We start from the raw sequence: 24,506 nt of genomic DNA, 5'->3' as shown, positions 1-24,506 counted from the left end.
AGCTGGGATGTCACTTTGTTACCACGGGGAACAAAGGCAAGTTTAGATGTCCATTTCCTACTATAATAATACCTTGAGAGCAACTGTGAAACTAAATCAAACGTAAGTACTTGCCTTAAGCACTGAAGAGAAGAGGAAGGCCACCAGCAGCTCCCTTTCTTTTCACAGATACTGGAACTAAGTTTCCAAAGTTTGCTAAGTTGCTGTTTTCTTAACAAATTAACCATGGACACCTCCAAGGCCACAGAGTTACTGAACAAAGAATGACAAACAGCCAGGTCTGTGTCTGAGCCCATCCCTGCCTCAGAACATGTGGTCTGTGATGGGCAGTGTGCTCAGGGCTGAGGCATGTTCAGAAAGCAGTGAGAAGAAAACTATGGAGCAAAATGTACATAAAATTAAGGGGAAAAAATAAAAAAAGGTGTGGGTTCTGGTTGAGAACATGCATTTTCAAAGCAGCTGTTTTCATAAGAGAGAGGAGAATTCAGACAAGCTTAAGCATAGGTTATAATAGGTCATAAACTTAGACTGAACATAGCAGCAGCAATAAAATCATAGAACAGTGGAATGGTTTGGGTTGGAAGGGGCCCTAAAGATCTTCTCATTCCAACCCCCCTGCCAGGGACAGGAACACCTTCCAGCAGACCAGGCTTTCATGATCATTTACATCATCTTCACCCTCTCTAATGATGTTTCCTGGCCTGGGTTGTCTTCCTCACACAGACATCACCCCAACACATGGCTCTGAGTCTCCCATAGCAGCTACATGGCAAGTGAGAGCAGAATTTGGGCCAGTCCTGCACTGACATTTGTTTGCTCTTTCTGTTTAAACTCCCCCAGGCCACTGAACTTGTGCCAGAGCAATTCCAGCAGGCCCACAAGGGTCCTTTGGTGCCTGCAAACACACACACAAAAACAAAAGTGAACCCTCTGAGCACAGTTTTGTTTGTGAGCACCTCTGTGGAGCAGAGAGAAGTGGTTAAAAACAGATCTGCAGAGCACAAAGCCAACATGGATAGAGATAATATGAATTAACCCTTCTGAATCACAGAATAATCACTGAGTGGTTTGGGTTGGAAGGGACCTTAAAAATCATTTTATTCCAAACCCCCTGCCATTAACAGGGACATCTTCCACCAGAGCAGGCTGCTCCAAACCCCATCCAACCTGGCCTTGGACACTTCCAGGGATGGGGCAAAGGAGACTTGGAAAAGAATAAATAAATAGAAAAGGATTCAGATACCCACTTCTTTCTCAAAATTTCAGTATTTCCATAAGTAGTTACTTTGAATAAAAGCCTTTAATTCCCTCAATTTCCAACAGGTCTTTTACTCTTTTCCCACTTCACTCCAGCATTAAGCAGTTAATAAACAGGAGGCTGTAACCCCACACTATTTATTCTTCCTAATTAAAGATTCCAGTTAGGACATGTAGAGCAGTTCCTTGATTTTACTTTTAAGCCCAGACCTGTCATTTCCTTGAAAAATAACTGTAGCAAATGAAAATGAGCAAGTTTTATAAGGGCCCTGAAAAGCTCCATATGAGAAAAGGAAAACTTTTCTCTGAATTTTGAGGGGCCTTGTGTGCACATTGATATAATATTCACTTCTAAAGGATTTGTTTATTGTTGTGGTATCCAGTATAATTCTTAAAAGAATTTATTTGAGGCAGAAGAGCAGCAGAGATGGCTTGAGAGTCTTTCAGCCTTGCTGAATTTCCACTGTTACCAGTCACACAAAGCAGCCCAAGGCTTATCCAGGCAGGAATGACATCCCTTCTGCAGCTTTTGGAAGGAAAAGCCACAACTCCTGAGCTCTGGATCTGCAACAGAGTGTCACCAAAACACCCCTGGCACCTGTCCCCAGACTAAACACGGAATGTCCTTGTGGGCATCGCCTGTGCCTGCTCAGGCTTGGGCTGATAAACAAAACCCAGAGCAGACAGCGACTGTCCCTGGTGCTGGGCACTGCTGAGGCCACACTGCCAGCCCCGGCCCCTCCATCCAGGGTGACATTTAGGGACTGGAAGGGCATGGAGCTGGAGCTCGGGTTTGATGAGGAGCAGCTGAGGGAGCTCAGCCTGGAGAAAAGGAGGCTCAGGGGGGACCCTGTGGCTCTGCTCTGACAGGAGGGGACGGCCGGGGGGATCCAGGGAACAGGGACAGCACAGTGGGACACACTCTAAGATGTGCCAGGGGATGGCCAGGCTGGATGTCGGGAAGAGTTTCCTCACTGGAAGGGTGATCGGGCATTGGAATGGATGGAGCCACCATGCCCGGAGGTGATGAAAGCGAAAGACACGGAGCTGTTCCAGAGGAGGCCACAGGGGTGGGGAAGGGTCTGAGGGGCTCATGAGGACACTCGGTCCGTGCCGCTGGAGCGAGGTCGGAGCTCAGAGCAGCCAGAGCTCCCCGAGGAGGGGCAGGGCACGGGCAGGGCCGATCCGGCCGCTCTGGGTGACAGCAGCCGAGGGAGCAGCGGGAAGCTGAGACACGGCAGGTTTAGCTTGGATATCAGGAAAGGTTCTCCCCCCCCAGAGGGTGCTGGGCACTGAACAGGCTGAGCAGGGAATGGGCACAGCCGCAGCCCGGACAGAACTCAGAGCGCTCTCAGGCACAGGGCGGCATTCTCGGCGTGGGACTCCATGATCCCTGCCAGCTCAGGACACTCCGAGCCTGTGAAAGACTGGCTGTGTCCAGCCACCGGCTGGGCTCAAGGCCCTCAGAGCGCTTTTCCAGCCCAGCTTTTCCCTGCCACCCGCCCCGCTCCCCGTCCCCGTCTGAGGGCACGGCCCCGCCCCGCCGTCGCCAGGCGCCGCCGCCAAGGGAGGAAGTGTCGTAAGGGCCGACAGGAACTGGCCGCGGGTTTTACGGCCGCGGCGGCCGCGCTTGGCGGCGGCGGAGCGGGAGCTGCCCAGACGCGGCGGTGAGTGGCGGCGGCGGCGGGACCGCGGCCCCGAGCGCTCCGGGAACGGCCCCGCCCGCGGGGGCAGCGGGGCAGCCGCCACAGCGGCCGCCGGGGCGCCGAGGGGCGGCCCGGGCGCCGCGCGTGCCTTTGTTCGCGCCCCCCCCCCCCCCGCCCCGCTCCGCTCCCCGCCGAGCGCGGCCCGTGAGGCCGCCGCGCCTCCCCCCCCCCCGCCCCGCTCCTTCCCGGCGCCCCCGCTGGGTTCGGCGCCCTCCTCCTCCTCCTCCCCGGTGAGTTTGTGTCGGTCTCTCCCGTAGGATATGGCCGAGGTACCGCCGGGGCCTAGCAGCGTCCTGTCCCCGCAGGGGGACACGCTCTCCCCCTTCCCCGGAGGAGGAGGAGGGGGAGCTGCTTCCTCCTCCTCCTCCTCCTCCGCCGCCTCCTATGCCGCCGCCGCCGCTGCCTGCACCGGCGCCCAGGACGAGGAGGCCGAAGAGGAGGAGGAGGAGGAAGAGGAGGGACCCGCGGGCGGACGGGAGCAGCAGCAGCAGCGAGGAGGAGGAGGAGGAGGAGGCAGCGACGGCGGCAAGGGGGGCCCGCAGCACCGCCACCACCACCGCCACCACCGCCACCCGCCGCACCACAACCACCAGCTGAACGGCCTCATCAGCCCCGAGCTGCGGCACCTGCGGGCCTCCCTCAAGGGCAAGATCCTCGGCTCGGAGGCGGCCCCCGAGGGGCTGGAGAACAAGCGAGCCAGCAAAACAATGGGCTCCGGACAGCAGCAGCCGTCGCCCCCCAGCGCAGCGCCCTGCTCGTCCCCCCACGCCAACCACCTCCCTGCCCAGGGAAGGACTGCACCCTCTCCTCCTCCTCCTGCCCCGGCTCAAGGGGACAGGAGCCAGCCTGCTGCCACAACCACGACTGCTGCTGCTAAGACTGCAGCCCGCAATGGGCTGGCAGGAGAGACTGGCTTGGAGGAGGAAGAGCAGGAGGAGGGGGATGAAGGAGGGGAGGAGGAGGAGGAGTCCCTGCAGCTACTCTCCGGGTCCTTAGCGGCAGCGTGCAGTTTGAAAAGCTCGGGAACGGACTGTCAGCCCGAGGAGGACCTAACGATACGATACGTCCAGTATGAGTCAGAGCTGCAGATGCCCGATATCATGAGACTGATCACCAAAGATCTGTCTGAACCCTACTCCATTTACACTTATAGGTATTTTATCCACAACTGGCCACAACTTTGCTTTTTGGTAAGTGCCGGGGGGAGCAGGGAGGGCAGGAGTTGGGAGTGGTTTGGGGCTGGGGAGGAGAGGATGGAAGGGTTGGCGTTTGTGGAAGTACTTTTAATAATCTTTTCGTGGGTAAGGCCAAGGTTTTTTGGAAATGCCTGTCCCCCTGTGACCCGTGCAGGTACAAGTAATGCACGTGCCCGAAGTTCTGCATTTGTTAACACATGTTTTAAATGGTGGGGAAAGGGTTTGAGCACAGGGCTAGGATCCAGGAATTCAGGGCTTCTAATCTTGGTTTTGACATTGACTTTTGTGACCTTTGGTAGCTCATTTTATGATTCTCTCTCAGTTCCTGGGCTTGGATTTAAAAAAGAAAGTACTTAGTCCACTAATGCCTTGTAACTGCTTGCTAATTCTTGCACAATGGTTTTAAAAGTGACTGAAGCGGGGCTGGCACGTGAATGTTAAGTGATAGGTGGAGAGGCGCTGTGAAAGGTTTAGCAGACTTTTTGATCTCTGAGCTTACTTTGACAAAGACAAGTCCGACTGTGTTGCTTTTACAGGTGTGAGAGTGCTCGCAGCACGCAGGAATCCTCACGTTGGCTCCCCGCACTAACAGCATATTTAGCGTTGCGTTCTTCCCAATGCACTGTTGAAAGGCTGCTTTAGCTGCCCCCCTGCCTTCCTAAATGTTTGGCCCTTTTTGTGTGTCCTTTGCACGCTTTTAGGATGACAGTGCATCCACAGGTAAATGAAAGCGAGTAGGAGCTGGCCTGGGGAGTGTGTGTGCATGGCAAGAGCTTAGCTGTGCTTGATTTACTCACAGGAACACTCGCAGCTGCAAAACAGAACGTTTAGGGGAGTTTGTGGCACTTCCTTGCTAAGGAAAATGATGAATTCTTGTCTGTTGGTGTTTTAATTAAGGCTGGACGCCCCTCTGAAAGGTGTGATTTAGCCAGAGGCAAGACACCCTTCAGTTCAGGGGTAAATCTGAGATTTTGGTAGAATATGAGTACAAGAGGTGAGGCTAATGGAGCCCATCTGGCCTTCAACTTCCTGAATGTCCCTGGTTTAGGATCTGCTAGAATTTATAGCAGGATTGATATGGTTCATAGGAGGAGTTTGAGGGAATACAGCAGGATTGCAGGAAGTTGAGCAAAGCAAAATGTTGACCTTCTGGAACAAAACAGAATATGAAAATATTGGAGAGCATTGTTGGATGCAAAGTCATGTTTGCCATTACAAGGATGCTGATCAGAGCACAGTGATGTTCAAACACTGAGCTCTGCCTGTGACAGATTCACCTCACACTGAGAGTAAAATACTCCAGAACTGCAAAAGTCCATCCTTTGAGCATCAGGTGTAGCCCTGGTAATGCCAAGGAAATGTTGGATGCTCTTAGATCACAATGCATTTGTTGAGACTTTCACTCATTATGGTTTTTTTTGGTCAGGGAATAAGTGGAGAATTTTGTTGTGAGAAGAGCAGTGACAAGTTGTTTGACAGAAAACTAAAACAGATGATTTCTAATAAGTGTATTTAAAGAGTAAGATATCACTCAAGGGAAAGAAAGCTTATTTTGTAGTGACAGCTTCATTTTTTGATAGCCCTAAAGAATCAACAAAACTTTTCATGAACTCAGTGTATTTGCCATTTTTTTAGAAAGGTAAAACAATGCAAAGTACATAAAAGTGTAGAGAATAATATATGGCTGTGAATGTCTAAAGCCAGCAAATTGTTATCTGCTTAATAATTTGAAGGTCTTGCAGCATGCTGAGTCAAATTCATGTGTGGAGGGGTTGGGGTTTTTTGTGACTGGTTTTAATATTTTTGAGGTTTGTTTCTTAGAGCTTGTCTTGAAAATGTTCTGATCTATAAAATATAATTTGTTCCTGCAGTTAATGGACTCCTGAACTACTTCTCTCCAACAAATCACTTTAAAATATTTATCTTCAGTCAGGGACTACATATTTCAATTAGCAACAAGTGTCAGGATGGTGAACATGAAGCTTAGTGCCTGATCTCACAGAATCATTTGATTTAATGCATTGTGGCCCCACACCCTTCTGCTTTCAGGTTTTGGCTGGGTTTTGAGTGTTTTGGGAAGAGGGGTTAGCCTGTGATTTGACTGTATTTGGGAAAAGATCTGCAAGGGTTCAGCCAATTCCTTTGCTGAATTTCACCATCACCATTTGAAAACTCTTCCAGGGCACATTCACCTGTCTTCCCTGTGCTGTCATGGCACCTTTCCTTTCCTCTCCCCGTGAGGGGAAAAGACTGACACCACTGAAATTGAAGATGGGATGTGGATTTCCCCTAAATAAACAGCACTTGTCTCTTTCTGGTGGTTTATTTGATGAACCCTCTAAACCATAATTTCCCTGTTCTGACAATGCAAAGCTAATTTCTGAGGACATTATAAACTTTACTGCATAGATTTGAAACTTGCTGAATTTTGGTTTGGCCATCCCAAGCTGCCCAGTTGCTCTAAGGGCTGGTGCAGCCCAGGCTGGTGCTGGTTTTTCCTTCCTCTTCAACCTGCCTTGTGCCAGCCCCTGTGTTGCTGTGATTTTGGGAGCCAGGATACCCCTCTGACCAGCATATAACCGTAAATGTGTGTGTATTTAGCTGTTTTAGGGTGATGCTCTGTTGGTTTAGAGCTCCAGATCTGTTCCTGTAGGATGTCCCAGGCACTGGTGCAGGAGAAGAGGTGGGAGTGGAGGGAAGGCAGGGACCAACCCTGACTGGTCAGTAGTGAGCAGAGTTTTTCAGGCTCAGGGCACTTCCTAACTGTACACTCAAAGAAGAAGTTAATATTCCACTTTGAAAGGACCTGGAGATACTGGAAGTCTTAAAACCCTGTTAAATTTAATAGCTAATTTACCCACATAACTGTTATCCTGACTTTAGGGGTAGCAGCTTGGGAATACTGCTCAGTGCTGAGGTGTCCCACTGCAGCACTCTCTGGACTGTGGCAAGGTAATAACATTTTTCCTCCATAAACTTCCAGTGGAAGGTGTCCCTGTTCCTGGCAGGGAGTTGGAACTAGATGATCTTTAAGGTCTTTTCCAACCCAAACCATTCTGGGATGTAAAACTCCAGCTGTCTGGTTCAACTCATGTTTTGCCTGTCTTCAGAAGAGCAGGTTTGCCCTGTGTGTTAGGTGTGGGTGCCCAGGAAATGCCTGGTTTTTACTTATTCTCAGAAGCTCTGTCAGCCCAGTTTCTCCTCAGATGATACCCACTCCTCTGTCAATGACAGGGGCAAGGGGCATCTTGTGTTTCATGAGAAGTATTTTTAAGCAATGTTACCTCTTTGTCCCCAGATGGATTGTAAATGCATTTTCGACGTTTTAGCTTTCTTTTAAAGTGGTTTTGAAGCTTCTAGTCTTAGCAGTGCTAAAGTTCTGAAGCTTTCATTTCAGACTGATAAATTAAATATTTCAGAAAATTGTTTTCAAAATCCTTTAGCGTGGGAGAGGTGAGCTTAGGAAACCTTGCTCTGTGCCAGAGTTTGGATAAGACAGAACATAATAAAAGGCTGAGTGTTGTAACCTCTCCTGTAATTCTCTGTACCACTCAGCTGCCTTTTAAGAAAAATCTAGAAAATCTATGCTTTTATTGGGTTCTTAACTTTGCCACTAGCTATAGCAGCATTTATAATTTAAACTTTCACAAGTTTAAAAATAACCTATTAATTCCATGTAAGTGGTTTTAAATGTGTTGTAAATCCTAAATGACTGCAGTTAAGTCTTGTTTTATACTAATGCTTTGCATTTTTAAAAATTGGATTTGATTCAAGAGTCCTGGTGTGTTGAAATTAAGATTTGTAAGACATCATCCCTGTTCTTCAGCTGTGGAAAACCTGGGGCTTAAAGGAAGAACCAGAAAAGTCAGGAGTTGTCTGAGAAGTCTTCCTGGTCTCATGGCAGACATAGGAAGAAGAAGTTCTGTAGAAGAATTTGCAAACTTTGTATTCCAGTTTGTTTTTAGGAGTGATCGCACTTTCAGTCTCTCACTGCAGCCCCTGCAGCACCTGAGCAGGTGGCAGCAGCCAGGGCAGTTGTTCCAGGGGCTGTTCCTCACACAGCAGGGAATCGCTGCTGGCCAGGTTCATGGAGGGAAGCAGAGGGAGGTGGTGATTTGCCAGGAACTGGGAAGAGCTGTGGCTGAAGTGGCAGAGTGAGGTTAAAACCATTACCCTGAGTGATTCCTCTAATGGCACTCGGTAACACGATCCCTAAATGTGAGCCAGCTCCTACCCAGCTGTGCCTGGGACACTTTGGGATGGACTTTGGTGCAGGTGTGAAGGGAAAAATGCAGTGCAGCAGTGCAGGTTCTGCTGTGTTTGAATTGCAAAATATTTCCCTTTTGGGGCTAGTTGGTTGTTTTCATCTCCTTTAAACAAAATTCACAGGATCGGGATATTAAATGCATACTCAGAGTGTGGCTGACAGACATAATGCCATCTTTGATAATGAAATTAATACAAATTGATTAATTCTATGAAAAGTAATGTTCTTGCTGATTTACAGACATTTCTCCACCAGCTCTTGCACTATATTAAAATCTGGTTTGTTTTAAGCATTTAAACTTATTCATAGGAACAAAGATGATGCAAATACTGGATTTGGATTTATGTATGTTAATCCTGCTACTAAGAACCTACTATTGGAGTAAATCTTATAGTACTCTGTGGAGTTTATAATACATAATAGTGACTTAGGCTGAATTCTCTTTGTAGAAAATTGCATGTTTAGAAGTACTCTCACATACCTGAAAGGAAAATTTGGCCCATGATTCTTTTCCTAACTGATGTTGTGTGGGAGCTACTTTTCTTCCCTCCTCACAACTCTCCATATTTCAGTCTGGGTTTTGCTTTTTATTCACACAGTTTAACTTTCTCCAGGAAATTAAATTGTAAAGTTTCACATCATGGTTTAGGTTCATTTCCAGCTTTAGATAAGGTTGAAAAGAAGGAGAAAAGAGAGAAAAGGCAACAAAACCCCCCCTGAATGAGGTGGAAATGCAGCACTCCCTTTGTGAATGGAGCAGCTGTGGGTTCACTGCCAGACTTACCTGCCTTAAGACAGAGAAATAGATTTAAGGGTTTGGAGAACTGGTAACAGAGTCATTCTTTATTCAGCTCTCTGGCAGCAGTGGTAAAACCAGTGGGTATTTGCTTCTTTGATCACTGAAACAAAATTCTTTGCTGTTCATTTAGCATTTTAAATATATGATTCATGAATATAACTTTTCTGAAAAGTGCCCTGGAAAGAGCACAAGAAATGAAGAAAGAGCTCAGATATGAAGCATCTAGATTGTCACTACTCCTGAAACATGGGGAAAAAAAATATCTTAAAAATGCTCCAGATAACTGTTTGGATCAACAGTTTGCACATGTTCACTGCAGGGCAAAGCACAACTATAACATGCTAGTTTGTGGTGTGCTTTTTTTTTTTTTTAGTGAGGTATAAGATTACATCTAGGTACTCTGCATAATTATAGCAATGTTCTGAGCAGTTTGTCTGATGATACTCTTTATTTAACTCCCTGCTTTTCTCAGGTCTGAGCCGAGATACAGAACTTGCCTTGAGCTCAAACTTTGCATGCGCTGCTTGAGTATGGGCACAGCTCCTCTTTTCTGTGCAATAACCTGTGTTTTGGAACAAATAAAAGACTGCTTAGAGGCTCTGTGTTTCAGTCCAGTTAGATCATGCTAGAGTTTTTGTTTGTTATTTTAAAAACCACTCGTTAGATTGTTCAGGGTTGTTCTTGGATACTGCTGAAATGTGTTTTCCTGCCAAATAAAAACTTAGCAATAGTTATATTTGCTTCAGCTGCATTAGAAATGGGGTTATAATTATGCTGTATCATAGGGCTCTGGAACTGCAGCTTGTACTTTTTTTGGTTGCTTCATTTCACCTTTGCTGCAGCTCCTGGTTGACAGCTGACTTGGCTAATAACCCACATCCAGGTGGAGATGCTCAAAGACTTGATTCTTTTGGGGGTGAAGAGACCACAAGAGGAAATGACCTGCAGGAAGGAATCTCCTGTCCATGGAGCTTTACCCTCCAAGCTGTGCACGAGGGTTCAGGCGGTTGAGTTTATACCACAGGCTTTGGAGCAGTGAGCTCTGGCTTCACAGGTGGCTGCTCTGAGGCCTGGCAGTGCTGGCTCTAGCAAGTCCTTTTCATTTGACATGTCTTAGAGTTGTAAATTTGGATTATCCACAGCTCTCGTGGCAGCACATGCTTGTGCCAATCATGTGCTGTAGTCCTGGTTTAGCTGCTGCACTTGAGCCCAAGGCTGGTCCTCCCTGCAGGTCTGTCAGAGGCTGTGCATCCACTCACACAGCCATATGTAAAGTTAGGAGTTTCTTTTTATCTCTGCCCATCTTTCTTGGGTGCACAGGAATTTGTTTTCCCCTTGGATGCTGTCCCACTCTGCAGCATTACTCAGTTTTACTGCTGCAGGTTATAATGTCATTAATCCCTTGTGCTGCCTAATCCTTCAGTTAACATGACTTAGTTTTCCTTTCTCTCATGATAAAACTTTGGTGAACACGCTGGGTGTGCAAGTGGTTTGCCGAGTGTTTGAGGAGGAGTTGGGTCCTTTCCTTTTTGGGGTTTTTCTTGTTAATATTTCAGGATGCCTACGTCTCCTTGACCACAGTTACTGTGACAATGCCACTGGGATTAAGTGCCAGTGCATAGCTCTTAACAAACAAAATCCCCCAATAGTTAAAATGTGTGAAATTAACTGTGCTTTTTTGTTTGTTCTCCGGGTGTCATGTGACTGAAAACCACAGTGTCTAAAGATTAAATGCAGCAACACTTTTCTCTGATACTTTGTGGCCTTGACGTTAAAACCAGACAAAAATTAAGCATGTTATCTAGCACAGCCCTTACACAGGAAAATTCAGATCACTATAAAACAGGATTGGACATTTTTCCTCTGTAGAAGCTCATATGAAAGGGTAATTTATGCCTTAACCTGGTCTTCTATTTATTTTCCCTTTTATTTATTTATTTTCCCTTTTTAATCACACATGTTCTTGCCTGTAGACTTTGTGAAATGATAATGTGCTTCTCTCCAAGAATAATTCATTGGTTGTTAATTGTCCTGGAATTTTATTGGAATGTAATAAAGCAATTAAGTCTTTTAATCGTAGTAATACTTTTGGAGACGCTTTTAAAATTTATGTCATTACCTTTTCATGGCTTTATACAAACAAATTTTATGTGCCTCTTTCACTTGAAAAATGAAGTGGTTTGCTGCTTTTGGTAGCGCTGTGGATCCCAAACTGAGAATTCCATCCGTGTATGTTTGTCTTTAAGGCCATGGTAGGTGAGGAGTGTGTAGGTGCCATCGTCTGCAAGCTGGATATGCACAAAAAGATGTTCCGCAGAGGTTATATAGCCATGTTAGCAGTGGATTCCAAATACAGAAGAAAAGGAATTGGTAAGAATAGCCTTTTTTCTTCTTTCTTCTTTAAATCCTCTCTGGCTGGGATAACTGTAGCTGTCATAAAGATTTAAGCTGAGCTGAACTTCAGGATGTGGTGCTTGGTGTGTCATGCTCGCCTTACTCAACCACACGAGCTCCCCAGTGGCTTTTCTGATTTTGTTAAAATAACCTGAAATGCCCTGTGAGGTTCACACCTGGGATCTGATAAGGCTAAAAAGAAAGGCAGGCAGCAGCCCCTTACCTCTGCCACTGCCAAATAACAGTGGGAGCTGCTTTGTGGTTTTATGTGCACCCTCATCACTGTATTTTCATGTTGTGTTCAGGCTCCTTTTTTACAGTGAACTTATTTCCTGACTTCCCCCTATAAATTATGCATATATTACCCATCAGGGAGAATGTATGGAGCTCATTATTGTATTAATCAGGGAAGAAAAATAGCTGTGTATTGTTACTTGAATGATTGAAATGGAGATCTGTTTTGTTGGGAAGGGACGTGGTAAAGAAATCACTCTTGGCAGGGAGTTTGCCCTTTCTCATTAATCAGTTTTGCCCTGGTGAAGGGAATTTCATTCTAACTCCAGTTAGCCAAGTTGGCTTAATTAAATATCTCTTCTTATGGAACTTAATTTTTTCATGCTGGTTATTGTGAAATTACATTGTGTAAGGTATTTTTAACTGAATGTAGACGTCAGCTCCAAAGCTTAGAACTGTGCTTCACCACTCATCCACACTGAACAGCTCATGCTTCTGTGATTAAAGACAGAAAATTACTTGCAATCAAAAAATACAGTGATCCATTGCAAAATGTATCATTGTGTTTGCTTTCTTCCAGAAAAAAACCCTCCAAAAAAACACATTACCACGACTGTTCAAGCATGTGCAGATTTTTTCTTTCCCCAGTGCAATTCAAAAGCCATTGTTGGTTTCTGTAGTGGAGCAGAGGAAGAGGATACTGAGGAATCACTGTCTCTCCTTTCCTTTAGCTGAGTCATGAAGGAGTCTGCCATAATTTAATTGCAGGTGCTTGGATTCAGAAGTAAATAAGAGCTAGTGCTGTTACTATGAAGATCACTGCAAGACTTCTCCCTCACTTTAGTCAGTTTGTTAAATTAGAAATACATACACAGAATTTGTCTTTAAAAAGCCTTGCTTACTTTAGCATTACATACATTGACTTTTTCCTACATTTGCCACCTTGCTGTTTCTCAAAGTGTGCTGTTAGTCTGAAGATCTGCTGTAAATGTAGAACAGTTTTCTCATCACATTCAGTGAAAATGTTTATTGATTAAAGTTTTGAAAATGATTTAAAACATTCTGTAGATTCCTTGGGGTTTTTTTCCTTTTCCATAGCCTTCTTATGGAAGTGAGATTTATGCAATTTCACTGAGCAGCAGTTTTTTCCACTAATAAATTTGAAATCAACCTTCATTTTCACCCCAATTTTACAGACAGATAGGGATATTACATTTGCATAACCATTGTGAAATAGATGAAAAAATAATTATTTCAAAATTAAACTAATGCTTGACTGAGGGGCAGGGATGGGCTTCAAGAATATTATTAGATACTAGCAAACCCAAATGGGAGTGAGCCATAAAAACAGTGGTTTCATAAGTTCTGTTACTAATACAAGTATTTGTTTTAGTAAGAGGAAATTCCCATGGAAGATGAATGTCCTTCAAGCACATGCCAGCAGATTTTGACTTTAAATGCAACAAAAAGGAATGAATCACATCTTGGAAGGCTATATTTAACACCATGTTGAGCAGAGCAGCCAGTTTCTAATATCCTTGTGTTAGAAGAATCTTGCACTTGAGCTGAGTCTCTGGATAACTTCACAGATTATTTTAGTGTTCAAACTTGAGACTGCAACTCCTTGTTTTTCTTTCCTCCCTGCTTTCCCCAGGTGTCATGTCATGTAGGTAGCACACATTAGTCATATATAAACTGGCATTTTTGTTTTGGACTGCAACTCTGACACTTACTGAAATCTGTGTTTCAGGTACAAACTTGGTTAAGAAAGCTATTTATGCTATGGTTGAAGGAGATTGTGATGAGGTAAGATTTTATAATCAAAACTTTCATAATGTAAATGGTTTGCACTCTGTTGTATGTGGATTCATTTCACAGGTTTTTCTTCTACAGGACTTTTTATAGGTGGGAAATAAGTTGGTAAGAAGCTCCTTTATACTAAAAGGGAAAACAACCTCTAAAAAAAAGTATGGCACAAATAGGAGATGAACTTCTAAATTTATCCTAAGTGCTGAAATTCAACAATTTACATTGTGAAGCTGCCTCAGCCTTCACTCAGGCCCATTTTCCTGCGAGGGCCCCATTGAGGTGCAGCTGAGCAGTGGGATGAGCATGTCCTGTGTGGCCCTCCAGAGAACAGCCAGGCACAGAACAGTGTGTGCTGTGCTGCTGCAGAATGTGGATTTATCACAGCCACTCATCAGGCTCTTCTGACACTGCACAGAGCAGGGCTGCAGTGGCTTAGCACAGCAACACAGACATGCAGGGAGAGTGAGTGACTGGCAAACTTCCCTGCCCTACAAGTTGTTACTCTTTCACCAGATTACAGTTCCTGCTTTTTTCAAAATATAAATATATACATAAAGCAACTCGTGTTATATGCTTTGTTTAACTTGTGAGGAACTCTCCCTGCATCCATCCATCCATCCATCCATCCATCCATCCATCCATCCATCCATCCATCCATCCATCCATCCATCCATCCATCCATCCCCAGGTTATCTGTCCCTTTAACTTCCAGCTCCTTGGCACAGTGCAGTTGTTCCTGATACCGAGCGCTGTCATTTCAGTGTGTCACAGTCAATGAGCCTTTGATCTCTCTGTTATCTCACTTCAGCTGCTCCCTGCATTGTCCCACTGCTCCCTCCATTGTCTCACTGCCCCATGGGGAAGTTTCTTATGCAAAGCTGCAGTTGGTGTCACAGGACTTTTGGCACACACTCCAGTTTATTTTTCCACTTGTTGTGTTTCTCTTCCTGCAGCATCCCTGCCTGTTCTGTGGCTTCATTCATTGGGAGATTTGTTCTTCCTCTCAGATCCCTTCATGCTTCTGCTTGCTGCTGTCTTCTTCCCCCTCCCCTTCTGATTTATGTTGTAGTTGGGCAGTACAGTGCAGTCTGTAATTCTTTTAAGTTCTTTATTTTGGCTTCTTGCTTCTATCCTGGTTTCTAAAATGCTTTCCTCTAATCTCTTTTACTACTTGTCTACACTGAACTAATGAACAAGAGGTTGGTTTGTTTGTTTTCTCCATTGCTTTCCACTATGGTTTTGAGTTGATTTCCCATTTCTAGACTAGTCAAGATTTTTTTTTTTTAATTGCAAAATACTTGAGGATCAGGGTTACAGTGTTCACACCACAGCTGCAGAAGTGAGATGCAGAGAAGGGAAGTGAATTACCCACTGTCATTAGAGAGTCAGGAGTAGAACTGGATGTTTCTACTCAAGCTCTGAGTTGCAGTAATTACTGTATAATTTCTGAATGTCTGTGTGCTACTCCTCATGTAAATTCATTTCTAGATTGGACTATCTAACAGGTGACCTCTAACTGTAACCTCTTCTGTGTCTGTCTTTTTCCTCTACCACTGTCACATTAATCCAAGATCCCTTTTTGCTGTTTTTTTAATCTCCATAAACATGAAATAAATGTGATAAGGGTTGCAGGTCTGCAGTGAGGTCTCATTAAGTCTTAGTCACAGATTTTCCTCTCTGATGCTATATAAATGTTTTGGACAAGGGGCAGAGGGCATTTCTCAGATTCTCTTTATTCAAAGGCACTGCAATTCAGACTCCTTGAATTGTGTGCTAGATGGGGGCAGCCATGGTTTTGGAATTGCTGTTTCTAGAATGATTATTCCAAACTCATCCCCTGCTTTTTGGGGGCTTTTGCACCAGCTGAGTCTTGTGCTAGCACTAAATTTTAAACTGGGAGCTCTTTAGGGAGGATGGAATACAAGCAGAATATTTTACTGATTATTTTTTGCACCATCAACTGAGGCACACTCACATTTATTTGTATTTATGTTAGTTTTTTCCACATATAGGTTATCCACAACCAAGAAAACAGTGTTTACATACTTGTTTTTTCCTTTGCCACCAAGTAGGCTTCTTCCATATACCCAAAATGGTGTAAAATAAGGATGTTTGTTACTTGTGCTAGATGATGGAGCACTGAGCTTTCAGTCAGATCAGAATCTGAAAAATCTAACTAGGCACCCATGAAAAGCTCTGCCCAATTCTTGGGTCTCACCAGTTTTCACAACAGTTGTCAGGAGATCAGTTTCTGATTAATTGATGCTTAAAGCTCATAAAACACAAAGTAGTGCATCACAATAATTTGTCTGTGTGAGGCATAGAAATAGTTTAATCATCCCTGCAGCTTTTAAGGCATTTTTCTACATCTTTTAATAAAATGAGAATCCTGATGAAAATAAAAAGATACTGCTTTTTGAGATAAGATGGAGTGCAATTAAAAACAAAATGCTATTTTCTGAAACTTGCTTGGAATGGGATTAAAAACATGAATATGCAGCTGTGGGTGTTGTGAAAAATTTCCAAAGGCTGCTTGGAAACTCTTCCCTTCAATCTAATTATGGCATAGATGCAGTAAATAGACTTAATTTTAATAATTTGTGACATATAATCTGATAAATGCCTCACTCAGTGTGTTGCTTTTCAAAGTATCACAGATTTGGCTTTGGAGGTACCAGCACTGAGTCCTGAAAAACAAAGGATTTATACAATACCACAGATGAAAATCTTGACAAATCACAGCTGATAGGTGGCATTTCAAAGCCTGCTGCAGTGTTCTGGTGTTTAAGGACATTTTTTTTTCCCCCCCTGTGGGCTGTGTTAGTGGGAATAAACCAAGGCAGGCCTATGGAATGAGTGGTTTACAGTGCTCAGCACCCTGCCTGAGAGGCAGAGTCTTCCTCAGGGCTGTGGAAGCTTTTCCCTGGGAAAGCTGTGGAGTGAGTGAGTGAGGAGGTGAATTGGCTGGAATGGAATCTGTGTGCAGGGGAGGAGCTGGCCGTGGAGCTGGCCATGGCCTACATTGGAATAGAAACCAGGGAAGTGATCTGCTGGTGGGGGTGGGTGCTTGAGCCAGAAATAACCTTCAGGCCTGGAGAAAGCACTCACACTGCAGCTTCCAGCTGGACTGTCTGCAGATAACATTACAAAACTTAGGCATCTCCGATTTGGATTTTTTGGTTTTTACCTTTGTGACTTTCTCAAGTATTTGATGTTCATGAATTCTGATATTTGGGGTAGTGAACTGTACTGGGCTGAGTTTCCAGTGGATCACAGTGATTTAGGATAACTCTGGGCTGGTTGCATAGAAAAGGGGAACTGTGAAAATAAATCAGGTGAAGGTGAATAGTTATTCTTTCAGCTCCAAAGTTTTGGAAGTATTTTTCTTCCAGTTTGAAAAAAGAAAAGCATGTGCTGACTGCAGCAAGGTGGGTGTCTGGCTGCTTTTTGTGCTGTTTTTGCTGGCAAGCAGTTTCCCAAACCTCCACAGCTGAAGACCATCCTGTGGAACTGTTACATCCCTTAATTACAATTAGAAAGGAGGAGTTGTTCATATGCAGGTTTTCCATCTGTAACAAATGACTGAAAAATCTGCATCCATAATATAGATATAATAAATATTTTATATATATACATTATATAAAATATATTATAAATAATATAGTATTTCAGTAATATGAAGTGAATGGTTTGGTAACTAATGAAAATAAGACTCCAGTAAGTGGGACTTCAAAAACCTTTTTTAAACAAAAATGTAGAACATGATAGGGAAGATTCTCATGGGACTTCCCATTGGAACTTCAGGGTGATTTAGAGTGTCATTCTAATTCAGCACCACACTAGTAAAAATGAAATGTGTGTTTTTATGGAATCCTATTTGAAATCATTACATTACTGATATTTTTAGTTTCTCCTTAATCTACAAAACATAAAAAGTCTGAACTTTAGATTTTGGGTAGTGCCTGTCTTTAAAAGTTGAGGCAGTTAAATTGATTAAGGACATTGGACAAGCCCTCATAACTTGAGTCTGATGACCTGTCAGACTTAAAAGTAAGAATAGCAACGTCCTCTGAGTGCTGAGAGAACTTTCTTCATTTGGCTGTATCCATTCCATGACTTGGGTTTTAAACTTGAGTTCCTTCCGAGTTTTAGCTGAAGAAGCAAGAAGGCTTGACCACTCCAGTTGGCTTCAGTTCAGGAATAAATGTGTGAAAATGTAGCAATAAGGAACATTGCACTCCACTCTTAATATAGAAATCTTTTTTGCTTCTAAAGCCAGTTAATATTAGAGTCGAGCTAAAATTTTTGGTTTATAAAATTTAAGATAAAAGAGAATGTCACAACCTTCAGAAATTTGCAACTTGAGCAGAAAATGCTGTTAAATCTAATCAGAGCTTTGCTGCCCTTCAGGGGGGTGTTGCTGTGTTATCTGAGGATTTAACAGGCATATGTGTACAACAAAATCGACCCACAAGAGCAGAAATAAATGTAACAATTGAAAGTTTGGAGCTTGATTGAAAAGCTCACACAGGAAGAGATGTGTTCTTCACCCAAGGAAGCTAATGAAATCTGAATAAAATATGCCTGTGTTTCCTTTTCAGATAACAGGAGCATGTCTTCAGCTGCAGTATATTGAGATCAGGGAATTACTTTTCATTGTGCTGAGACTTCCTTAGAAATACCAGAGCAAATCTCTTGCATTTGCTTTCAAGATGAGCATTTACTCAGGTAGTGGGATTCCAACAAACCTGTATTTCAACATTTAACCACTCCCTTCAGCTCAATCACCTGCAGTGCTGGAAGTGTTCTAGCATTGCCAGGTGTTGGTGCTTGCAGTTGAATAGAGAGTTGTTACATCACTCTGCCAGGTTACTGAACCTTTGAGAGAGTGAATGCCCTTGGTAGCTGAGAGTTCAAATAAATAATCCTCTGCACAGGTCACATTCCTTCTTTGGCTCCAATGTTTTGTTTAAATTGGAATTAAGGAGTTGTACAATGTGTAGAAAATAGCCTTCTCCAGCAAAATGATGATGCTCCCATAATTTCTTACAGATGAGTAGTTACCCATTTTAATGGGTGAAGGATGTTAGGAGTACTCCATCAGCCCACAGGACTTGCTGGTAATGTTCTGGGAAGTGCCAAACACAGAAATCCAATCTCTCATTCTTGTCACAAAACTAAGAATTGAGTTAGGTTGTCGTAAGTGTTCAGCTACAGCACTGCCCTGCTGTAATTTAAGAACTCTGATGATCAATATTTCAATGTGGGACTCTTAGTTCCTTTTTGTAAAACTAACTGTTTCCAAGTCTTATATTGTTCATTGGGTTGTTATCCCCAGCTTTATTGTTCTTTCAACATCCTTACACTGAGAAACACGGGTGGAATTGCCCATTGGAATGTGGCAGCCAGTGGTTAGACTGGTCACCTCCAATAGGATTTTAAAATCCTTTTAATGTAAGATATATTTGACTCAAGTTTCAGGCCACTCTAACCACTGGCTGCCTCCCCCTTTCACATTGGCCTAGCCACTCCTCAGACTGCAGGAAACAAACGCTGTGGAGAGAAAAAGGAAAGGTTTTCTGCCAGGTGGCTTTGGAAGGAGCTCAGAGACAAGCTTTGAGAGCTGGCAGGAGAGGCCAGGGGGAAAGGAAGTGGGAATGTGTGCCTGAAGGAAGGGAGGCCACAGAAGCCATAGAGTAGATGGACTGTAACTGCTCTACAAATCCAGGCTGATATTTTGGTCCTGTATTTTCATTCTATGGTCTTTCTACAGTGACCATCAGCTCCTGTTTAATATGTGGATGTTCACTGCCAGGGGTGTATGGAGCCCAGGCCTCGTTAGTTCAGCCTCTGTTCTTGCTAATGGCAGAGCCTTAAATTATTGAGTTGGACACCAGAGTTAGTTTTTATTACATGGAGGCAATGCAGGGCTTGTCAGTTGTGGCAGAACTCTGTCCAGTGCATGTGGAGAAAAGAGAGAGAGAAACAAGTCTGAAAAATTCTGAAGTTTTGTGATTAATGTCTTGTTAAGGCCAGTGTAGTTTTTTGCCTGTGCTTGAGAATTCTGAGACAATTTTGAGTCTTACTTTGGACTACCCTTGGACTTGGGTTTGGTCTGAGTTATTTCTCACAGGTCTTTCTGCAACTGGGATCTTACCAACAGAGGGGGAAAAATATGGAAAACTCTGCTTATTCTTCTGGTGTGCGCTGTGATTTGGGTTCAGGGTATTTGCTGGTACCAAGTTGGATCAGGCTTGGAGCAACCTGGAATAGTGGAAGGTGTCCCTTCCCATGGCAGGGGGTTGGATCTGGATGATCTTGAAGGTGCCTTCCAACCCAGAGCACTCTGTGATTCTTGTGCTGAGCACAAATATTCACTGCAAATGTTGGTCCCACAGCTGGTGTCAATTCAGAGCTTTTATCCACATCTGACTCCAAGGAGTCAGGGGTCAAAGATATTAAATCATTTAATCCTCAAGTGCCAAGTTCTTGTGACATGTAGAAGTTCAGTTACTCACTCAAAATATGTTTTGGATCCTAACCTGTTTGGTAGCTTGGGTTTTGGGGGAGGATGTTTGGGATTTGTTTGTTGATGTGTTTTTTACCTTTGTTATGAGGTGGTGAACTGAAAGACTGTTCACAGCCAAGAACTAAAATCTTGAATGTTGTTTACAATTACAGTTGTGGATGAACTGCTATATTATATTTTTTTATGTGGAAATGGACACTTAATATGGAAATATTGCTTAATTAAGTAAAGAAGAAGTTAATTCCATTCACTGCTAACAGACATACCTTTAAATAAAACCTTTGAATTGGTTCAGCAATCGTGTACCTGCAACTGCCAACTAACGCGACACGCTTTTTTTTCTTTCTTTTTATTTCTTTTCTCCCTTAAAGGTTGTATTGGAAACAGAAATCACAAATAAGTCTGCTTTGAAACTTTATGAAAACCTTGGTTTTGTGCGAGACAAGAGGCTGTTCAGATACTATTTAAATGGAGTGGATGCCCTGCGTCTGAAACTGTGGCTGCGTTAGGAGACCCCATCCCAGCCAGCAAGCGACGTCCCAGCAGCGCAGAGTTGTCCTTTGCATGCAATGCAATTTGTCCCAAATTGCTTTGCAAGGTGGACTTTTAGTACTTTCCATGCAGCTCTTAAACCTGTCAGTGTCCCATTGAGTGTCGCACACATTCGTTGCACTTTGGCATGGCGCATTTGTTCCGAATTAAAGCCGATTGTCTCAGACTCCGAGTCCTTTTGGTACCAGCCAGATGTGCCAGGTGGTAGCCAAGATCTGTTCATTCATTTGCAAGTCTGCTGACTCTTTAGGACATCCACACAGTGAACGTTTTAGCAGAGAAAACCTGGATGGGAACGCCGCTTTTGGTTCCCGAAAATTCAAAATAAAGCCAATGTAGATTGTAAAATTCTATAAGTATACTAACATTTCATACAAAAATTGCCATAGTTTTCTGGGGAAGAAGAAGAAAAAGGAAAAAAAAGGCTTCAATTTTAGGTTTTATTTTTCAATATTGAATTTTTCCATTCTTAAATATTGGTACCTCAGTGATTAGTGAATGAAAAAATGTATTGTAGGGTGGGGTGTGTGTTACAACAAGTAACCATTAAATTGCGTCTGCCAGTGCCTGTATAGATAAGTATATTTGTCTTCACCTCTAAGTTTGGAGTGCATGCTTTTATTCTTTTACTTTCTTCAGTTGTCTTTGCAAGTCAAAAAACAAACTGCTTTTATTTAAATTCTGGATTTGATAATAAATTATTTCAGCTTTTTATAATTCGGATACTTCTCCCAAACAAGGGTTTGGAAGGCCCTTCTTATAGCAAGAAGTGTAAGCTATTTTGAAAACCTTGAGTAGCTGCTAAAAGAACCTGGTGGCACCAGTGAATCTCTGCTGGGTTTGGATGCACTTTTGTCATTAAAAGAGTGAGGGACTTCTTTTAAAAGAAGATACAGAAAATTAATGTAAATTGGTATGATTTTTATTTAATCAAAATTATTGCTAGAAGCTCTGAGAAACAGCTATTTTAAGATAGTTGGAACAATTTTTTTTCACATTCAGATTGCTTTGCTTCAGTGTTCTAAAATGCTTCAATCTTTGGTTCTTGATCTTGGAAGTGAATTTCAAGGTGTATCATATTCATTTTCAGCTGCTCTCATTTTCTCAACTTACATGAGCTAAATTATTGGGGGAATTTTCCCCCTCTAAAATCAAAGCAGCGGGGAAGGAATTCTGTCTCTCTTTCTTGCATTCACTCTTGCTTTGTTTTTTCTTTCTTTTTTTTTCCCTTTCTTTATTTGGGCTTACATAGGTTTTACCAATACCCATCAATTTTTTCAGTAATGACAGCGTCGAGGCTTTCTTGTTCCATGTGATTCCATAGCCCAGGTCTATGAATCAGTTGGATTGGGGTTTTTTTTTTGTTTGTTTTGTTTTGTGGGGGTGTTTTTTATTTTGGTTTTTTTTTGTTTTTTTGTTTGTTTGTTTTGGGGTTTTTTTGGTTTTTTTTAAAGACAAGAAGAAAGGTATTAGATGACTTGTGGAAGCACCTCTGTAATCAGAGATCTCAGAATATTCAGAGTTGGAAGGGACCCACCAGGATCAAGTCCAGCTCTGAGGTGAATGGTCCTTACAGGGATCAAAAGGATGAACTCTCAGTGAATCCACTCTCATGGAACCGAGCGAATTCTCCAGATTTGCCTTACTACACTTCTTTTTTTCCTTTTTAAACTTTGGTTTGAGTCATGGGGTTGGTTTGGGGGTTTTTTTTATTTGTTTTCATTTTTGCTAATTACTGTACACTAAAAACAAAACCAACAAAACCCCTACCTCCAGTATCATTTGGAAAAGAGCCCTGTGCAGGAAAACTGGATTTGAGCAAAGCCGCCTTTTGCACAGACCAATCGCACATGGTGATGGACGTTTCTTGCCATGTACAAATCATGAGTTGTATTTGAAAATAAAGATTTTTAATGGAAGCTGGCCCTGCTGAGTTTTCTGCTTGTAGAGACACCATCTGTGCTGTCGAGGGGCTCTGTTCCCCTCAGTAAAGAAAACTCATCTTTAAAAGGGTGCCCAAGACAAAGTGTTGGAAGTGGGGTCTGTTACTCCCAGGACATGCTGGAGCTCATCCTAAAGCCACTGCTGCCTTGTGACACCATTAAACCTCTTGTTACCCTGCTCCCTCAGGGCTGCCAGTTTTTCTGGGTGGCTTTTCAGCAGTTTTGATCAAGACTTCAATGTTGGTATCCAATCCCTTGAGTCAGGTTTCCCTCAGCTGTGGTCCAGGATGTAGGGACTGCCCTGGAGTTGGATCAGGGAGGTTTCAGACCTTGCAAGCAGCTCTTGGGCTTGATTCACAAATTGCAAACTGGGCTGCCTTGTGTGTCTTGCTGGGGTTTCAGTCTGCAAAGCCAGACAGGCAAGTTTTCTGTTGGTTAATATTTAAGCCGTGGGTGTCTTCAGATTCAAAAGCCGACTGGCAAGTGAGCTGAAATCCCTCCTCCCTGCCAAAAAACATCCCTCTGGAGCAAACTTCAAATACAGTTCTGGTTGGTTATTGTAAGAAGTGGTCGCTGCCATGTCTGTGTTGAAAATACTGAGCAAAATAGGTGTGGATCTCTCTTTTTTTGTTTTTCAAAAAGCATGTGGCCTGAAAGGTTCTGCCATGGCTGCTGTGTCACAGTTCACTGCAGGAGACACTGAGCTGCATGTGCTGGGTCCTGTCAAACAGATTTGTTCTCTGTGCTGCTTGGGATTAGGAAATCAAGTGGGAAGCCTTGAATTTGCATAGGTTTTCAAAAGGAGTCTAGCAAGGAAAAGTTGGTTATTTTTCCTGTCTGTTGCTAAACACAGTTCTCTCCCCCTTGCCTTTTTGCATTGACAAATCTAACTAAGGAGTTGATTGCTTTTATATTTAAATTTGCCCAAATGTTGCTACTGGCTGACATGTCGGTCTGGATGTTTGCATTCATTATGTTGTTTTTTTAAGAAATGATCAGGTTCATCACCTTCAAGGCATCATCAGATTGGTGTTGCAGAGTATGTCACAAACTATTTTTCAGGGCACTGCAAGACATTGCTACAACTCAGTGCTGTGTTGAAAAAACTTCAGGTCTTGTATAAACATTACAACCTATGTTGGAGTTCAGGTATCAGGTGGGCATCTATGAAAATAGCAAGTGTATCTCAAAATACTGGACTGCTGTTTTGAGTGGATTATATTCTTCTGTCCCTTTATCCTTTTTGATGAGAACAAAACCAGTGGGGTTACAAAATGTACAAGTTGTCTGAATACAATGCAGTCAAAATAAATGGTTACGTTGTTTATCTATTTCCTTTTCAACGGGAATGTTCTAATGCTTGTTTTGCTTTGTCTACAAAATACAAACACACACAGTTGCTCAAGGCCAGGCTGGATGGGGCTTGGAGCAGTCTGGGATAGTGGAAGGTGTCCCTGCCATGGCAGGGGCTGGAAAGAGATGGTCCCTTCCAACCCAAATATGCCATGATTCTGTTATTCCAGCTGCTCAGCCCCGGCAGGTGGCTGCAGTATGTAACCTCCAGGTGGGAGACACAGATTGAAATTCCAGCTCTGCATCCACCACAAGTTCCACCCTGGATTTAAGAAATTATCTATCACAGTCAAAACTGAACTCTGAGAGCATCAGCAAAAAATGTCCTAAACAGCTTCTTAGCTTCTCTGAGAGGTGTTTTTTCCTATTTTCTGCACCAGCTATTGCCTTGATTTGGGGCATTTTCTTTTTTTAAAAACAGAAAGTAAAAGCAGGAAAGGAAAATTACTTTCTGCTGAAGTGAATGC

General features: G+C 43.3%; 1 protein-coding gene across 1 annotated transcript; it reads left to right on the top strand.

Annotated features, from left to right (window-relative positions):
* Window positions 1–2,833: 2,833 nt before the first annotated feature.
* On the top strand, window positions 2,834–24,029 carry NAA30 (N-alpha-acetyltransferase 30, NatC catalytic subunit). The gene is made up of 5 exons (XM_064423024.1): window positions 2,834–2,924; window positions 3,221–4,153; window positions 11,472–11,595; window positions 13,604–13,659; window positions 20,563–24,029. The coding sequence occupies exons 2-5, from the start codon at window positions 3,224–3,226 to the stop codon at window positions 20,698–20,700; spliced, it is 1,248 nt and encodes a 415-aa protein (XP_064279094.1). The 5' UTR covers window positions 2,834–2,924; window positions 3,221–3,223; the 3' UTR covers window positions 20,701–24,029.
* The last annotated feature ends 477 nt before the right edge of the window (window positions 24,030–24,506 follow it).

This window comes from Passer domesticus, chromosome 6 (genome assembly GCF_036417665.1).
Source record: "Passer domesticus isolate bPasDom1 chromosome 6, bPasDom1.hap1, whole genome shotgun sequence".
NCBI classification, from domain to species: domain Eukaryota; kingdom Metazoa; phylum Chordata; class Aves; order Passeriformes; family Passeridae; genus Passer; species Passer domesticus.
This window is presented reverse-complemented; position numbering and strand designations above follow the sequence as displayed.